The 18,192-nt window shown below is 43.1% G+C and overlaps 1 protein-coding gene and 1 pseudogene across 1 annotated transcript in view; one reads left to right on the forward strand and one right to left on the reverse strand.

Moving 5' to 3' along the window:
- Positions 1-18,192, forward strand: part of CATSPERE (catsper channel auxiliary subunit epsilon) — a 162,909-nt gene that overhangs the window by 129,455 nt on the left and 15,262 nt on the right. Inside the window, exon 19 of the mRNA XM_062210795.1 lies at positions 12,642-12,728. Within this exon, the coding sequence (XP_062066779.1) occupies positions 12,642-12,728 (87 nt within the window). The remainder of the gene's footprint in view (positions 1-12,641; positions 12,729-18,192) is intronic.
- Positions 1,147-10,110, reverse strand: LOC133773834 (upstream stimulatory factor 1-like; annotated as a pseudogene).

Here is an 18,192-nt window from a genome sequence, read left to right on the forward strand (position 1 = left end):
TGCACCCATGTGGGAGACCTGGAGGAGTCTGTCTCCTGGCTCCTGGCTTCAGATTGGCCCAGCTCTGGCCATTGCAGCTATTTGGGGAGTGAATCAGTGGATGGAGGACCTTTCTCTTTGCCTCTCACTCTCTGTGTCTGTAACTCTACAATCGAATAAATAAATGTCAATAATATAAATAAAAAGAAAAAATCAGGGAAAACCTCTGATCTTTGTCTTTGGAGGACTGGCTTATTTCACTGAGCTTAATGGTCTCCAGTTGCATCCACTAGGTTGCAAAAGGCAAGATTTCATTTTTTTTACAGCTGAATCAGAAGTAGAGCAGCCAGGACTCTAATCAGTACCCAGATAGGATGCTGGCACCTCAGGTTGAGGCTTATCCTACTATGCCACAGTGCAAGCCCCAAGATGTCTGTTTTTGTGCCTGTACCAAGCTGTTTTGATTATAACAGCCATGTAATATGTCTTGAAATCAGGTAGTATAATGCCTCCAACTTTGTTTTTATTATTTAGGATTGCTTTAGCTATTTAGGATCTCATGATTCCATTTGAATTTTAGGATCATCTTTTCAGATCTTAGAAAAGCATCTTTGGTATTTTTTTGTGTTAAAGTTTGTATTGTCTGATATTAGGATGCCTATTCCTGTTCGTTTTTCCTTCTGTTTGCCTGGAATATCTTTTTCCAACTTTTCACTTTCAGTCTTCATGTTTCTTTGTTGATGAGGTGTGTTTCTTGTAGGCAGCAAATAAATGGGTCTTGTTCTTTAATCCATCAGCCAGTCTGTATTTTTTTATTGGAGAATTTAGGCTATTTACATTCAAGGTTATTATTGATCAGTAACAGCTTGGTCCTGCCAGTTTTTCATAAATATTCCTATTGTTTGTTTTGTATTTTTTGTGCCTCTGAACAATTTTATCTTTAAAAAAAAAAAAGAAAGAAAGAAAGAAAGGGAAAAACCGTCCCATAAGGGGGAAGGCCCCAAGTGGGCCCCTGCCTGCTGTCCTCCCTGGCCCAGAGACTTCTGCATAGGCCTGCACTGCCTGTGGCTGCTCTCCTCTTTGTGGGACAGCAGCCATGCTGAGCATCCTTCCCCTGCTTCTTAACTTGAGCCTGTTCCTCAGAGCTTCCAGGCACAAGGCTGAAGCTCAGCCCCAGGGAAAGGACCAGTGGAAGCGCCAGAGCCCTGTGGCAAACCAGAGCCTCACCGTCAGCACAGCCTCTGCTGGGCACTCTAGGCAAGCGCAGGGCAGCTCCCCTACCCCACCACTCCCCACCCCCGGCTCCCTGTGTCCAGTCTCCAGCGTGGGGACAGCACATGAATTGTGCAAGAGAAGCACAAGGGCCCCGGGGGCTGCATGGCAGGGGTGGACAGGGCAGTCAGGGTAGGTCCACACTGTGTGTTTCCCACCACTGGGGTCTGCCATGTCACAGGGCCTCAGTTCAGAGACACCTTCCGAACTCCCCCCAGTCGCAGGCCAGAAGTAGGCAGCAAAGGAAAGGAGCGTGGGACTGGCATGTTGCTCCTGGGCTAGCTGCAGTTCCCCGAGGCTCAAAGCCCCGAAGTCCCCATGGTTAGTTGCTGTCATTCTTTTCTTTTTTAAGATTTATTTTATTTATTTGAAAGACAGAGTTACAGAGAGAGGTAGAGACAGGGAGAGAGGTCTTCCATCCGCTGGTTCACTCCCCAGATGGCCGCATTGGCCGGAGCTTCGCCAATCTGAAGCCAGGAGCTTCTTCCGGGTCTCTCACGCAGGTGCAGGGGCCCAAGGACTTGGGCCATCTTCTACTGCTTTCCCAGGCCATAGCAGAGAGCTGGATGGAAAGAGGAACAGCCGGGACTAGAACCAGCGCCCATATGGGATGCCGGCACTTCAGGCCAGGGCGTTAACCCACTGTGCCACAGTGCCAGTCCGAAGTTGCTGTCATTCTTGATGACGAGCTCCAATCCGTGGTGCAGCAGCTGAGCCCACTGCAGCAGACTGTTGTTGTTAAGATCTTCCATCTGCTATCGAAGCACATCATTGTCCAGCTGCAGCTGGCCGAGCCCCTGCAGTGGTTACTCTGCTGCAGCTCCTGAATGTAATCACAGGCTTTGGACAGAATTCCACCTGTGCTCTGACCAGACGTGATGCCCTGGGCAGTCTGGGGTGATCTTGGACAGCTGCACAATCCAGTTGTTGATCTTGTCTCGGCGGCCTCGCTCCACTTTGTTGTGCTGAGCCCTGCGTTTCTCACCCCAAGTTGTTGGGTGAGGAATACAGCTGGGTCCTAGGGGCAAGTGAGCACCGGCATCCTCCCTGCAACACTTCTGGTGGTGACATCCTCACAAAGAGCTGACAGTGCCTGGAGGGGTTGCCTGCCCCAGTCATGCCCCTGAGCCCTGGGTAGTGACAACAGCAGCTGTACTCCCTGAAGTGGTACATCCTGCCCCACCTCCCACTGCAGTGATCTCTCTCTCCCGACCCGCGTCTCTGTTTCGTATTTTTTTCTAGTTTTAGAAGGAGATTTTCTGCCTTCACATGCTTTCATAATGATGACTGTCTTTCTCTGTTTCTGTACATAACACATCCTTAAAGTATCATTTGTAAGGCTGGATGAGTAGTGACAAATTGTTTGAATTTATATTTGTTTTGGAAGGTATTTATTTCACCTTTATTTATAAATGAGAGCTTTTCTGGGTACAGTATTCTGGGTTGTCAGGGTTTTTTTTTTTTTTCTTTTAGAACTTGAATTATGTTTTTCTCTTCTCTCCTAACCTATAGGGTTTCTGATGAGAAATCGTCAATCTAATTGGAGATCCTTTGAAAGTCATCTGGTATTTCCTTCGTGCACATTTTAGGATCTTTTCTTTGTTTTACTTTTCACAGTTTAACTATGATGTATCGTGATGAAGATTCTTTCTGATCATGTCTATTAGGAGTTCTATGTGTTTCCTGCACTTGGATGTCCCTATCTTTCCCCAAACTAGGGGTGTTTTCTGCTATTATTTCACTGAATAGGTCTTCTAGTTCCTACTTTCCACACCTTCAAGAACTCCTAAAACATGTATGTTTGGTCATTTCATAGTATCCCAAAAATCTGAGACACTACTTTTGCTTTTTCTAATTTTTTCTTCTCTTTTTCTGTCTAAGAATTTCCAAAGATTAGTCTTGTAGCTCAGATATTCTTTCTTCTGCCTCACCAAGTCTGTTGTTAAGACTTCACACTGTATTTTTTATTTGACATATTCAATTCTTCTTTCTAATATTTCAGTTTGATTTCTCTCCAATATCTCTATCTCCTGGCAGAATTTTTCATCCATGCCGTATATGGATTCCTTCAACTCATGTATTTGCTTCTCTGTGTTTTTGAGTAAACTTATGATCATTTTTTTTTTGAGTTCCTCTTCAGGCATTCCATCAGTCTCTTTGTCTTCACATTATAATATTGAAGTGGTGTTTTGTTCCTTTTGGAAAGTCATATTGTCTTCTTTGTTCTTGTCTTCCTTGTTCATGTTTCCTGTATTTCTCCATTAATTTTTATTCATTTGTGGAAATAGTTGTTGGCTTTTTCCTCCAGAGGCATTTTTCTTTGAAATATGACTCTGTGGCTTAATGGAGGGTCTGCTCTTTCAGTGGCTATCCAGAGGCGTGTGCTAGGTGGGACCAGGGGTTCTATCCAGTGCTTGAGGATGGGGCAAGAGTCCAGAGTGACACCCATTATACCTTAGAATTAAACTCCTAGATCATTCATCAGTAAAAGTTCCTCAGAGGATATCACTTTCCCTAGAGTCCTACTGAACTGAGGGCACTCTTCCTCTCACCCCACATACTTAAGGATGAGGTATGAGTTTGATGTTTTCCCTAACTCATACTCTCATTTCCAGATCATTGTCTTGTCACTTTAAGAAAAACTCCATTTGTGGGGGGTTTCTGTCATCCAGTCAACATCTACCCCAGTCCCTACTTATGGATGCTGTATACTCAGAACTTAACCACTTTCCCCAAAGCCCTGAAAACAGTTATAGCTGACTCATGAATTCTGTCATCCTTCATATATTGGTATTGCTGGCAAGGTTTTCTAGACAGGGAATACATTTCCTAGCCTCATTTGAATCTTGGTGGGGCCATATAACTGATTCTCATGAGTGGAATATTTGCAGAAGTTTTATGTGTTATTTCTAGATGAAGTGTTTAAAAAAGAATCCCAGGGCCAGTGCTGTGGCATAGAAGGTTAAGCCTCTGCCTACAGTGTTCGCATTGCATATGGGCACTGGTTCAAGTCTCTGCTGCTCCACTTCCAATCCAGCTCCCTGCCAATGTGCCCAAGTACTTGAGTCCCTGCACCCACCCGGAGACCAGAAGAAGCTCTTGGTTCCTGGCTTCAAACTGGCCCAGCCCCAGCCATTGCAGCCATTTGGGGAGTGAACCAGTAGATACTCGCGCTTTCTCTCTCTCTCCTTCTCTCTCTCCATCTATCTATCTCTATTTTTGCCTTTCAAATAATCTAAAAAAAAAAATCTCAGGAACTATGTGCTTTCTATCTCATCTCACATCAGTCTGTTACAGTAATAAGTAAGGATGGAGTAGATGAAAGCTGGTTGCAAATGATCCAGTAGAGAAACTACAAGAAGCCACCAGATGTGAAAAAAAGTTGTGTTCCTAATTTGTTGCTCTCAGGGGAGCCACCCAGAAAAACTGTCTAAGCAGAGACACCTACACTGAGCCGGGTGTGATCAAGACTTAAGCCTGATGTGTAACACTGTGAGAACTAGCTTCATCATTGTAGCGCCAAGAAACTACTTTGACCAGCATAGCTTCTCTGACTAAAATTGTGTTTAAATTCAGCAGTTCAGCCTTGCCCCTCATCTCCAATCCTTATTTTTCCCAGCTCTGGCTCCAGCTGCGGCTTGCTCTAGCTGGTCCTTCTCCAATCCTTTAGTTTTTCTCTCCCCTCTCATTGTTATTACCAGTATTTCTCAGTCTCTTCCTTTGACTCCCAGAATCTAGATACCTACTATGTTGAATCCTGTGCTTCCTCCCTCTCCATCATTCCCCGCTCCCCCCCCCTTTTTTTTTTTTTTTTTTTTTTTTTTTTTTTTTTTTGCCTTTTTCTATCCAGCTTGAGTGCCATGGTGGAATTCTTGTGCCACTATTTTGCTGTTACCTATATCTATCTCACTTTCCCCAGTGTTGTTCATGATCACTCTTACTCTTATGGCAACTTAATGTTTAAGATTTACCTATTTATTTATTACTTGCAAGATAGAGGGACAAAGAGAGATAAAGATCTATTCACTGGTTCACTCCCCAAATGGCTGAAACAGCCAGGGCTGGGCCAGGCCTAAGCCAGGAGCCAGGAGCTTCTTCCAGGTCTCCCACATGGCTAGCAGGGGCCCAAGCACTTGGCTGTCTTCCACTGCTTTCCTAGGTGCATTATCAGGGAGTAAGAGAAGCAAAGCAACTGAGACTCGAACTGACACTCCAGTGTGGAATGTCAGCATCACAAGTGGCAGCTTAGCCCACTGTGCTACATCAGCCTCATGTATGGCAACCTTAAACACCCATGCTTCTGCCTTGTCCAGGCCTCTTTTTGAGCTATTGATCACTTCTAGAAAAAATAAAAATTGTAATAACTGGAATTAAGAATTCAAAGAATTAGTCAACTAAAAGAAATGTCAATAAAATACTCAGAATTCATTTGGAAAGGCTAAATGGTATAAAATCTAGAAAAGAACATAAGGGACATCGCAGATTCAGTGCTAGCATCTAAGTGGGGCCCTGGTAACAAAGGAAACAGATCAGAGGGCAGAAGCAAGATCTCCTAAAGTTGGTGGGAGACAATGAGACACAGGTAAAAGTGAACTGTATCTAGAAACACTGTAGCAAAATTTCTAAGATCAAAGAGAAAATTCCTAAAAGCAGCCAGAACAAAAATGATAAATTACCTTAAATGGAGTAACTGTAAGACTTAAAGCTGATTCCTCAATATGCTTATAAATAATTCAAACCAGAAGACTGAACAAAAATATCTTATAAACTGATGAAAGAAATTAATTGCCAACCTCGAATTCTATACTCCAAGTAAGTAGCCTTTAAAAACCGAAAGTGAAGGTCCAGCACTGTGGAATAGCGGATTCAGCTGCTGTCTGCCATGCTGGCATCCCATATGGGCGTCAGTTTGAGTCCTGGCTGCTCCACTTATGATTCAGCTCTCTGCTAATGTGCCTGGGAAAGCAGTGGAAGATGGCCCATGTCCTCGGACCCCTGTACCCACAAAGGAGACCCAGAAGAAGCTCCTGACTTCTGGCTTCAGACCAGCCCAGCTCTGGCTATTGTGGTCATTTGGGAAGTGAGCTAGCAGGTGGAAGATTTCTCTTTGTCTCCCTCCACGATCCCCTACCCCCATAACTCTGACTTTCAAATAAGTAAATAAATCTTTAAAGAAAAATTGAAAGTGAACAACTAATGTCTTAAAAGATAGACAAAATTAAGGAGGGAAAAAACACTAGGGAAGGAAGAAATGAAGGAGTGAATGAAAGGGATCGGACAGAAAGTGACAAGTTTTGGAGACAGACCCCAAAAATCCACTCTGCAGATGAGCAGAATGCCTGCAAAAGAAAACAGAGGAGCAAAACAAACACTAATTCAACAAGAACAAAAACAACCAAATCAAAATTAGGAAACAGAACAGAATAGACAATTCTCCAAAGAAGATATGCAAATATCCAATAAGCACATGAAGAGATGGCTAATCACTAAGGAAAGACCTCAGTGAGATACTAGCTCACATCCAATAGAACGGTGACTATAAAACAGAAATTCACAAGGTTCAGCAAGGATGTGGGAAATTAGAACCCTGTGCATTGTTGGTAGGCATATAAAATGGCACAGCCACTGCAGAAAACAGTATGGCAGTTCCTAAAAAAAAAAAAATTTCAATCCTGTTACCATATGATCCAGTGTCTCTACTTCTGAGTATATACCCAAAAAACTTAAAACGAATTCTCAGAGATATTTGTGCATTCATGTTCACGGCAGCACTATTCACAATAGCCCAAAATTGGACACAACCCAGTGCCCAGCAACAGATGAATGAACGAGCAAAATACAGCATGTACAAACAACGGAGCATTATTCATCCTTAAAAAGAAAGGGAATTCTGGGGCTGGCATTGTGGTGTAGTGGGTTAAGCTACCACCTGTGATGCCAACATCCCATATGGACACTGGTTCAAATCCTAGCTACTCCACTGCAGGCCTACTAATGGCCTAGGAAAAGCAGCAGAAGATGGTCCAAGTGGCCGGCGCCGTGGCTTAACAGGCTAATCCTCTGCCTTGCGGCGCCGGCACACCAGGTTCTAGTCCCGGTTGGGGCGCCAGATTCTATCCCGGTTGTCCCTCTTCCAGGCCAGCTCTTTGCTATGGCCCGGGAAGGCAGTGGAGGATGGCCCAAGTGCTTGGGCCCTGCACCCGCATGGGAGACCAGGAGAAGCACCTGGCTTCTGGCTTTGGATCGGCATGATGCACCGGCCGCAGCGGCCATTGGAGGGTGAACCAACGGCAAAGGAAGACCTTTCTTTCTGTGTCTCTCTCTCACTATCCACTCTGCCTGTCAAAAAAAAGATGGTCCAAGTCCTTGGGCCACTGTGCCCATGTGGGAGACCTAGAAGAAGCTCCTAGCTCCTGGCTTCAGATGGGCCCAGCTCCAGCTGTTGCAGCCATTTGAGGACTGAACCAATGAATAGAAGGTTCTCTCTCCTTCTCTCTCTCTCTCCTCTCCACCTTCATAAACTGCCTTTCAAATAAATAAATGAATGAATCTTAAAAACAATTTTTTTTAAAGGCAGGAAATTCTAACACATGGTACAATATGGATGGCCCCTGAGGATTCATGATAAGTGAAACAAGTCAGTCACAAAAAGACAAATACTATCTGACTCCACTTATATAAGATATTAGGAGTAGTCAAAATGATAGAGTCAAATTGTCAAATGGTGGCTGTTGGGGCAGTGGGGGGAGGGAAATGAAGATTCACTGTTTGCGTAGAATTTTTGTTTTATTCTATGAAAAGCATTCTGGAGATGGATGGCGGTGATGATTGTACATGAATATGGATGTATTTAACACCACACCTTAAAAATGCTTAAGATGGGGTATTTGGTCTGGTAGTTAAGACTGATTAGGACACCTGCAATCCCACACTGGCGTGCCTAGAGTCAATTCCTGTTTCTGGCTCCTGATGCTAGCTCCCTGCTAATGCAGACCCTGGGAGGCAGCAGGTAGTTGGGTTTCTGCCACCCATTGCGGGAAACCTGGATTGAGTCCCTGGCTCCTTGTTTCAGCTCCGGCCATTGTGGTCATCTGGGGAGTGAACCAGTGGATGAAAGCTCTCTCCCTCTGTCTCTCTCCCTCTCTCTGTCTCTCTCCTTATCTCTCTCTCTCAAATCTTATCTCTCTCTCTTATCTCTCTACCACTCAAAGAAGTTTTTTGTTTGATTTTTTATATTGTTCATACAGTAAATGGTATGTGTTTTTTACCACAATGTACAACATAGGGGAAAATTAGATGATCAAAATTTGTAGCAGTGCTTTATGTCAGAAGAAAGTAGAGTAACATCTCTAACACACTAAAGGAGAGTAAATGACAGAAGGTCAAAGGTCAAGCAAAATTGATTCATACTGAAAGAGCACTGGAAAAAATACAGTCATCTTCTAGGAAACTCAGGAAACGTTGTTCCTAGTGGCCCTTCCCGAGGAATCCACTAAATAGTAAGTTCCAGAAAGCCCAAATTACATTGATACAAAAGGTATCAAGAGGTATCAATGTAAGAACTAGAGAGAAAGATTAAATATATTTACTTGTAAAACAAAAAAGCATGTATAAAGGGAAAACTAAAACAAGAAAAAATTTGAAGGAAAAGAGTATAATAATAATGGATGCATTGTCTGAAGACATATAGTACAATTTTTTAAAAAGATTTATTTTATTTATTTGAAAGAGTTACAGAGAAAGGTAGAGCCAGAGAGAGAAAAAGAGAGAGGTCTTTCATCTGCTAGTTTACTCTCCAATTGGCTGCAACACCCGGAGCTAAGCCAATTCAAAGCCAGGAGCCAGGAGCTTCTTCCAGGTCTCCCATGCAGGTGCAGGGGCCCAAGGACTTGGGCCATCTTCTGCTGCTTTCCCAGCCCATAGCAGAAAGCTGGATCAGAAGAGGAGCAGCTGGGACTCAAACTGGCACCCACATGGGATGCAGGCACTGCAGGCCGGAGCTTTAACCCACTGCACCACAGCACCAGCCCCATAGTACAATTTAAAAACACAGTGTAGGACAATGTGTAATATATGTGCAAAGTGAAAAAATTATTTCAATCATCATAACAGGTAGTAGTGTTTTTACTGTTATTCTGAAGCTGTGAACTCTAATATAAGATAAAACTGCATAATTATGGAATAATCTAATACTCTCATTCCTCACCAAATGTTTTTGAGGAGAAAGCAGAGATATATATGTAAGGTGAAAGAAGTTAAACAAAACTTCTGAATTTGGATTAGAGTCGGTATACTCAATGCCACCTAATTGAATATTTTTAAATGGCTAAAATGGTAAATTTTTTTAAAGATTTATTTATTTATTTGGAAGTCAGGGTTACACAGAGAGAGAAGGAGAGGCAGAGAGAGAGAAGTCTTTCATCTGCTGGTTCACTCCCCAACTGGCTGCAACGGCTGGAGCTGTGCCAATCCAAAGCCAGGAACCAAGAGCTTCTTCCGGGTCTTCCACGCAGGTGCAGGGGCCCAAGGATTTGGGCCTTCTTCCACTGCTTTCCCAGCCCATAGCAGAGAGCTGGATGGGAAGTGGAGCACCGAGGACTCAAACCAGCGCCCATATGAGATGCCGGCACTGCAGGTGGCGGCCCCATAAAATGGTAAATTTGATGTCATGTATATTTGACCGCAAAGAAAAGTACAATGTAAGGCACCCTCTTCATCAAGTCTGTTAGCTTTTACCAGGTGTTCTTCAGTCTTCAAACAGGTATTCTTCAACTTTCAATGTGATTGATAACCACACTTAACTCTATACTATTAAACCTGATTCAGTGTGTATACTCACCCTGTAAGTGTAAAACCCATTACCAAACTCAGGTTTGTGGGAAACTGGTTGTTTCCAAGTTTAAATCCTCAGTTTGACTAGTTAGATAAACTTTATTTTTAATTTTTCAACCAGACTCTGATCATTTCAGCTAACGATAATGAAAAGCAGATGTCAAAATTCACTGGGTTTAGCTAACATCATGCTCTGGGGAAAATGTATAGGCTTCATGTGTATGTTAAAAAAGCCTCCACATCTAAAAAATTAGAAAAGCAATAGAAATTATACTGAAATGAAATGAAAGGAGCAAAAATAAAGAACAGAAATTAATATAATATATACAAACATATGATAAAGTGAATTCGCAAAGTGAAAAATTGGTTCTTTGGAGGCCGGCTCTGTGGTGTAGTGGATGCAGCTGCTACGGACCCTGGCTTTAACCCGCCGTGCCACAGTGCCGGCCCCTATCATAAACATTACAAGTAGCTCTGCGAATTTGACAATGAACAAATGCCTCAAAAAACAGAACTTACCCAAGTTTCATGTTTTATAAGGAAAAAAATAGAAAACTCTAACCTTGGATGGCTTTCCTAGTAAAGACCACCAAACATTTAAGAAAAATTCTCTTCAGCTTTAGAAAAACTCTTCCAGAGAACAGCAGTTCAGGACAGGGACTTTTCAACTCATTTTGTGTATCTAGGAGAACTTGATAAGAACCTTAAAGCAAAGAGAATTATGAGCAAGTCTCACTTATAAACTTAGGTACAAACACCTAAAGGAAATATTGGCAAATCAACCCCAGCTGTATATTAAAGAACAATACATTATTATCAAGTTTTGTTTATTTCTCAGATGGAAAGTTGGTATAGCATTAGAAAACCAAAGCAACTCTCTATATTAATAGCATAAATGGGAAAAAGTGTAAGATTATTGTAACAGTTCATGAACAGTTATTTGATTAAAAATTTATCATCTATACATCACATTACTTTTCAAAAAATTTTTTTTAATTATAAACATCATCAACCCAAGTGAAATACAGGTACAGAAAAGTTACAGCAATCATTCTGACCCCAATGGAATGAAACTAAAAATCAGCAATGAAAGAAACTTTGGGAATCATGCGCATACATACAGACTGAACAATACACTTCCGAATGAACAGTGGATTATTGAGGAAATCAAAATAGAAATCAAAAAATTCCTTGAAACAAACAAAAATGGAAGCACAATGTACCAAAACATATGGGATACAGCAAAGCAGTACTGAAAAGGAAGTGTATGGCAATAAACACCTACATAAAAAAAAAAAATTAAAAGATCACAAATAAAAAACCTACCAATGCATCTCAAGGACCAGGCGCAGCAAGAACAAACCCAAAGTTAATAGAAGAAAAGAAAATATAAAAATCAGAACCAAATAAAGGAAATAAAAACTTACAAAAATACAAAAGATGAATGGAATGATGAATTTTTTTGAAAAGATAAAATTGATAAGCCTGTAGCTAGACAAGCCAAGAGAAAAAGAGACACAAATGAATAAAATCGGAGATGGAAAAGGAGATATTACAACTGATACCACAGAAATATTCAAAGGATCGTTAGGGAATATTGTGGGGCATTCATGTCCCATTTTGGAACGCCTGAGATCAGGTCCCGGCTCTTCCAGTTGCAGCTTGCCGCTAACGCATACTCTGGGAGGCAGCAGAGGATGACAGTTCACGTACTTGGGGCTCTGCCACCCAAATGGAAAACCTGAATTGAGCTCCTGGCTCCCAGCTTCCGCCTGGCCTGGCCCTGACTTTTGTGGCATTTGGGGAATGAATAAGCAGACAGAAGAGTTCTCTCTCTGTCTATTCCTCTACCTTTCAAATAAACCAAAATATATATGAAAAACTTTTAAAAAAAAAAAGAAAATAAAATGCATATTAATATATACATCTACCTAATGGTAAAAATCTGAAAGATTCCCTTCTGAAACCAAGAATGAAACTAGGGTGGCTACTATCACTACTTCTCTATAATATTTCTCCTGGATATCTTTGTTAAACAGCAAAGAAGAAACGTGGTGCAACAGGTTAAGATGCCCCTTGGGAGGCCTGTGTCCCACACTGGAGTGCTGGTTTGAGTCCTAGATACTCAGATTCTGATCCAGCTCCCTGCTAATGTGCCTGGGGAGCAGCAATGATGGCCACAGCACCTGGGCCCCTGCCACCCACGGTAGAGACCCGGATGAAGTTCTTTACTTCTTGCTTCAGCCTTGCAGGTCCCCAGCCATTGCAGCCATGTGAGGAGTGAACGATGGAAGATCTCTCTCTGTCTCTCCTTCTCTCTGAAACCCTGCCTTTCAAATAAATACATCTTTTTTAAAAAATTACAAATAAGTAAATATTTTAAAAAGTTATCTGAAAACAAGCTCAGTAAAAAACTCAAATGTTTTCACTCCACTATTTAAATACTATTTTTTAAAAAAAAATATAAAACCTTCAATGACATCAAAATATGTTAAATACCTAGGAATAAATTGACCCAAAAACTCTGACACATCCGTATGTATACAATCTTTTGACAGAGCGGTTGTTTGAATGAAGCACAGACTTGGAAGTCAATGACTGAGCTGAACAAGCACCTCCCGTTAGAAGAAGCCTGGGGACCTGAGGTAAGAAATCATTGTTTATTTTTAATCACAAATTTGGCATTCCAATATTAGCACAAGCTTGATAGGAGCCCTTTTGATTTTTAAATTTTGTTTTGGTAAAAATTCCATTTTTCTATTATGTTGTTGCAAAAACGCTTCATCTTCGTTTTCTGTTTGACTTTCGGTAGATTCTGTGTTATTGCTTTGATTTTTACTGCTGAAAATATGTGTCTGCAGATTATTAAATATCTGATAAACATGCAAAAGCATTGGGAAAATATCTTTTTTTTTTTTTTTTTTGGACAGGCAGAGTGGACAGTAGAGGGAGACAGAGAGAAAGGTCTTCCTTTTGCCGTTGGTTCACCCTCCAATGGCCGCCAGGTTAGGCGCGCTGCGGCCGGCGCACCGCGCTGTTCCAATGGCAGGAGCCAGGTGCTTCTCCTGGTCTCCCATGCGGGTGCAGGGCCCAAGAACTTGGGCCATCCTCCACTGCACTCCCTGGCACAGCAGAGAGCTGGCCTGGAAGAGGGGCAACCGGGACAGGATCAGCGCCCCGACCAGGACTAGAACCCGGTGTACCGGCGCCGCAAGGCGGAGGATTAGCCTAGTGAGCCACGGCACCGACTTGAGAAAATATCTTTTAAAAAGACTACCTAGCTCCCTTAGTTCATTTCTTGCCTAAAAAAATCAAGTAGCCAACAAAGACTCCTCTGGTCACCCAACTGAAGGATTGAACCACCATTGCATCATAGCCTATATCTTCTTTCCCTGTCTTCTTTAATATCATCAATACGTGTAACTTTCTGACACATACATAGCCTTTGCCATCTGGCCACCCAACCAGAATGTAAGCTCCAGGAGGGAAGAGAAGCAGTTGTGTTCACTGCACAGCTTTAATATCTAACCTACTACTATTGGTGCTCAATATATATTTGTGGAACAAATTAATCAATCATAGATCATACACCTATTATAAAGAGGACTATTCAACTACTTTAAAAGAATAAGGAATTAAACTAATAATTGAATCAGGTAAAACAAAATTTACCCTCCCTACTTCTTGTTGAAGGAATTGGGGATAAGTGTAAATCATAGTCTATATCCCAGAATTGTACTCAGGGCACCTGAATGTGCTGAGATCCTGCCAACATAGCGTGAGCCTACTAGGTCATTAAAAATCATGGAGCTTGCCTCAATCTGTGTCACTTAGTGCGGTGATGCTCAAACTTTAGCAACTGTCAAAATCACCTGGCGAGCTTGTTAAAATAAATTGCTGGGTCCCACCCTAGAGTTTCTGATTCAGCAGATCTGGGGTAGAGTGCCAATAGTCTAATATTTCTAACAAGTTCCCAGGTGATGCTGATACAGCTGTTCTGGGGACTACATCTGGGAAGCCATTGAAATAGTACATGACAATCTAGAAAGATTCTGAAGTGTCCAGCCAGGCCCTAAATGTTCAATTCATTTTGTGTGAGAAACAGAGCTTGCCACTAAAAGGGTGAATTCCATCTGGAATCTGACTATTTCAGAAAGCAGGTACCTGGAAGGACTAGTTATGCCCTGGTGGATAAAGCTACTCCTGCTGAGGGATGCGACTGAATATTCACTCAAGTCAGCAGCAGTCAAGGGTGCTTCCTTCCTGAAACATAGACCTGAAATGAAATAGAGAGCCTTCCAGTTCTTGGCACCACACCGATTGCCTACATTCCTTCTGTTTCTACATGAATGAATGGCACTTACATAAAAGATTTGGGCAGTAGCTCCAGGGACTAAGTTCTCAGAGAAAAAGCTAAAGAATTCATAAGCAAACGTGGTGTTGTCCCAAGTTCTTCCGAGTTGGAGACTGGGAAGGAAAGGAAGAATGTGGACGTTGCATGGCTGGCTACATACATGTCATTCTTGTCCAGCATGGGAATTCAGTTTCTGGACGTGGCTGAAAATGCTAGACTGGAAAGGCTTTAGCTAGAAATGGGGTGCGACTCATGAGGCTGGGGGAGGTTTGTTTTTGCAGACTAATGACTTCATCAAGTGGCTTCCAAGTGAAAAGGAAGGAGCAAAAGACAGTCATTGCAGGGAGAGGGGTACATCTAATAATATGATAGGAAATACGAGGATGTAACACAACTGGAATGGAGGTCAGTAGATATCATCATTCACATTAGGAGATAACCAAGTAGGAAATTAGAAACAATATTCCCAGATGTCCATGTACAATAAGTACATGTAATAGCATAAGGTAAGTCCTGATTGCATCACCTTTTTATGCTGTGAAATGTTTGGTTCCTGCACGTAGTTAGTATATGCCACATTTTTTTCAGTTAAGACCATGGGCCCATGTATCAGCTAAATTGGTGGAGCAAGAAGTTTTAAAGTTCACTGTTGATTCAGTAGAACCCTCCACCAATACATACATACATACACACACACACACACACACACATATATATATATATAAAGATAATTTGTGGCTGGCGCCATGGCTCAACAGGCTAATCCTCCGCCTAGCGGCGCCGGCACACCGGGTTCTAGTTCCGGTCGGGGCACCGGATTCTGTTCTGGTTGCCCCTCTTCCAGACCAGCTCTCTGCTATGGCCCGAGAGTGCAGTGGAGGATGGCCCAAGTGCTTGGGACCTGCACTCCATGGGAGACCAGGATAAGTACCTGGCTCCTGCCTTTGGATCAGCGCGGTGCACCGGCCGTGGCGGCCATTGGAGGGTGAACCAACGGCAAAGGAAGACCTTTCTCTCTGTCTCTCTCTCTCACTGTCCACTCTGCCTGTCAAAAAAAAAAGATAATTTGTGTTTCCAAGTTATGATACATCAAAAACTAATGAGAGCTTTTTACTTGGTTTTCATTAATCTGCAGCCAACATGTTGTTTTGTGAATATTGCTAAAGATTACATTGGTACAAAGGCAAAGACCAGAAATGGTAAAAGATGTAGTTTAAAACAATTATCTTGGGCGGGAGGGGGAGGGCGGAGAGGGGTGCCAGTGCTGTGGTGTAGTGAGTAAAAACACCACCTGCAGTGCTGGCATCCCATATGGGTGACGGTTTGAGTCCTAGCTGCTCCACTTCCAATCCAGCTCTCTGCTATGGCCTGGGAAAGCAGTAGAGGATGGCTCAAGCGCTTGGGCTCTTGCACCTGCTTGGGAAACCCGGAAGACGCTCCTGGCTCCTGGCTTCGGATTGGCCCAGCTCCGAGTGTTGTGGCCATTTGGGGAGTGAACCAACAGATAGAAGACCTTTCTCTCTCTCTGTAACTCTGCCTTTCAAATAAATAAATCTTTAAAACAATTATTTTTACAATTTATCAAAACAGCATAAAAGTGTACTTTATTAAATTTTACAGGATCAAGAGTTTTAGGTATGACACTTCTGAGTAAAACAGTTATATAATGATTCACCTATATAAAAGAAAATGACTTGCAAAGACAGGAAGTAGATATAGTTTCAGTGTGAATTGTCACAAAAAGAAAAAAACCCTTCGCAAGCATGATAGTAGAGTGTGTGTAAATGAAGATAAAATGAAAGAGCTATAGAAGTAATTAATGTATTTATGAAACACTATATAGCCAAATAAAATAACTAAGTGGTGTGTTCCTGCCTACCTCCAATATTCTTAAGATAGAATATTACTATATGTAATATCATTGTATTGACAAATGTCAAAATACAGGGAAAGTGTAAAGGAAAGGACAAAAAATACGTGCCATTTGGGTCAACCCAGTATTTCTGAATTCAAAGGCTAAATTTAGGAAGGACACAGCCACCATGAGTGTATGTTACCAGGAGATGAGCAGCAAGGTCCAGGACAAATGAAAGCCCAAACTTCTAGATCCTCACAGGTTTAGCAAGTGTGTAGTTAGAGATGACATTCCCTCTAATGAGCCTGAGCCACCTCACTCCTTGTCCAATCATTCCAAATCCTATAAACAGAAGGTTAGAACGTTTTGTACATAGGCTGATCTGGACAGTTGCTATTATGGCTAACTCTATGGCAAAGCTACAGATTGATACTTTTTTTTTTTTTTTTTTTTTTGACAGGCAGAGTGGACAGTGAGAGAGACAGAGAGAAAGGTCTTCCTTTTGCCGTTGGTTCACCCTCCAATGGCCGCCGCGGTTGGCGCGCTGCGGCCGGCGCACCGCGCTGATCCGATGGCAGGAGCCAGGTGCTTCTCCTGGTCTCCCATGGGGTGCAGGGCCCAAGCACCTGGGCCATCCTCCACTGCACTCCCTGGCCACAGCAGAGAGCTGGCCTGGAAGAGGGGCAACCGGGACAGGACCGGTGCCCCGACCGGGACTAGAACCCGGTGTGTCCCGGTGCCGCAAGGCAGAGGATTAGCCTAGTGAGCCGCGGCGCCGGCCAGATTGATACTCTTTCCTCATTCCCTCTACTTTTCAGTTTTTTTTTTTTTTTTATAAAGATTTATTATTTATTTGAAAGTCAGAGTTACACAGAGAGAGGAGAGGTAGAGACACAGAGAGAGGTCTTCCATCCGCTGGTTCACCCCCTAACTGGCCACAACAGCCAGAGCTACTTCCATCCAAAGCCAGGAGCCAGGAGCTTCCTCCAGGTCTCCCATGCGGGTGCAGGGGCCCAAAGACCCGGACCATTTTCTACTGCTTTCCCGAGCCATAGCAGAGAGCTGGATGGGAAGTGGAGCAGCCAGGACTCCAACCGGCGCCCATTTGTGATGCCTGCACTGCAGGCGGCAGCTCCACCCACCACACCACAGTGCCAGCCCCTACTTTTCAGCTTTTATACCTCCTCTTGGAATAACTAATCCTTATAAGTCTCCATTGAGGTGCCTCTTCTAGGCTCTCACTCCTGAACCTGTTGTTGCTTCTGTTGTTTTATCACACTAAGAACGTACTAGCTGTATGCAGTATCCCTGTCTCTTCAAAATTCCTTCCTGGATGGTTAGGCAGTTCAGAATGTGTTCCAGGCGCTGCCTATCACAGTGGACTCCCTCAACACAGCCCAGGCTGTTTCCTCAGAGCATATGCAGCTCACACCACCCCATGCATGAGCCAAGTTGTTGAGTCACCTGTCCTGCTTTCTTAAGAGCTTCCTTCCAAAGAGACCACCATCACACAGAGCAGGTGTGGGAACATGAGTGCACACAGCATTTGGGTTCTTTTTTTTTTAATATTTATTTATTTATTTATTTGAAAGGCAGAGTTACAGAGAACAGGAAGAGAGGTCTTCCATCCACTGGTTCACTCCCTAAATGGCCGCAACGGCCAGGGCTGGACCATGCCAAAGCCAGGAGCCAGGAGCTTCTTCTGGATCTTCCACGTGGGTGCAGGTCCCCAGGGCCTTGGGCCATCTTCTGCTATTTTCCCAGGTGCGTTAGCAGTAAGCTGGATTGGAAGTGGAGCAGCCAGGGTTTGAACCAGCACCCATATGGGATGCTGATGCTGCAGGCTGTGGCTTAACCTGCTGTGCCACAGCACCAGCCCCAACATTTGGGTTATTTACAA

Source organism: Lepus europaeus, chromosome 14 (genome assembly GCF_033115175.1).
Source record: "Lepus europaeus isolate LE1 chromosome 14, mLepTim1.pri, whole genome shotgun sequence".
Classification (NCBI taxonomy): domain Eukaryota; kingdom Metazoa; phylum Chordata; class Mammalia; order Lagomorpha; family Leporidae; genus Lepus; species Lepus europaeus.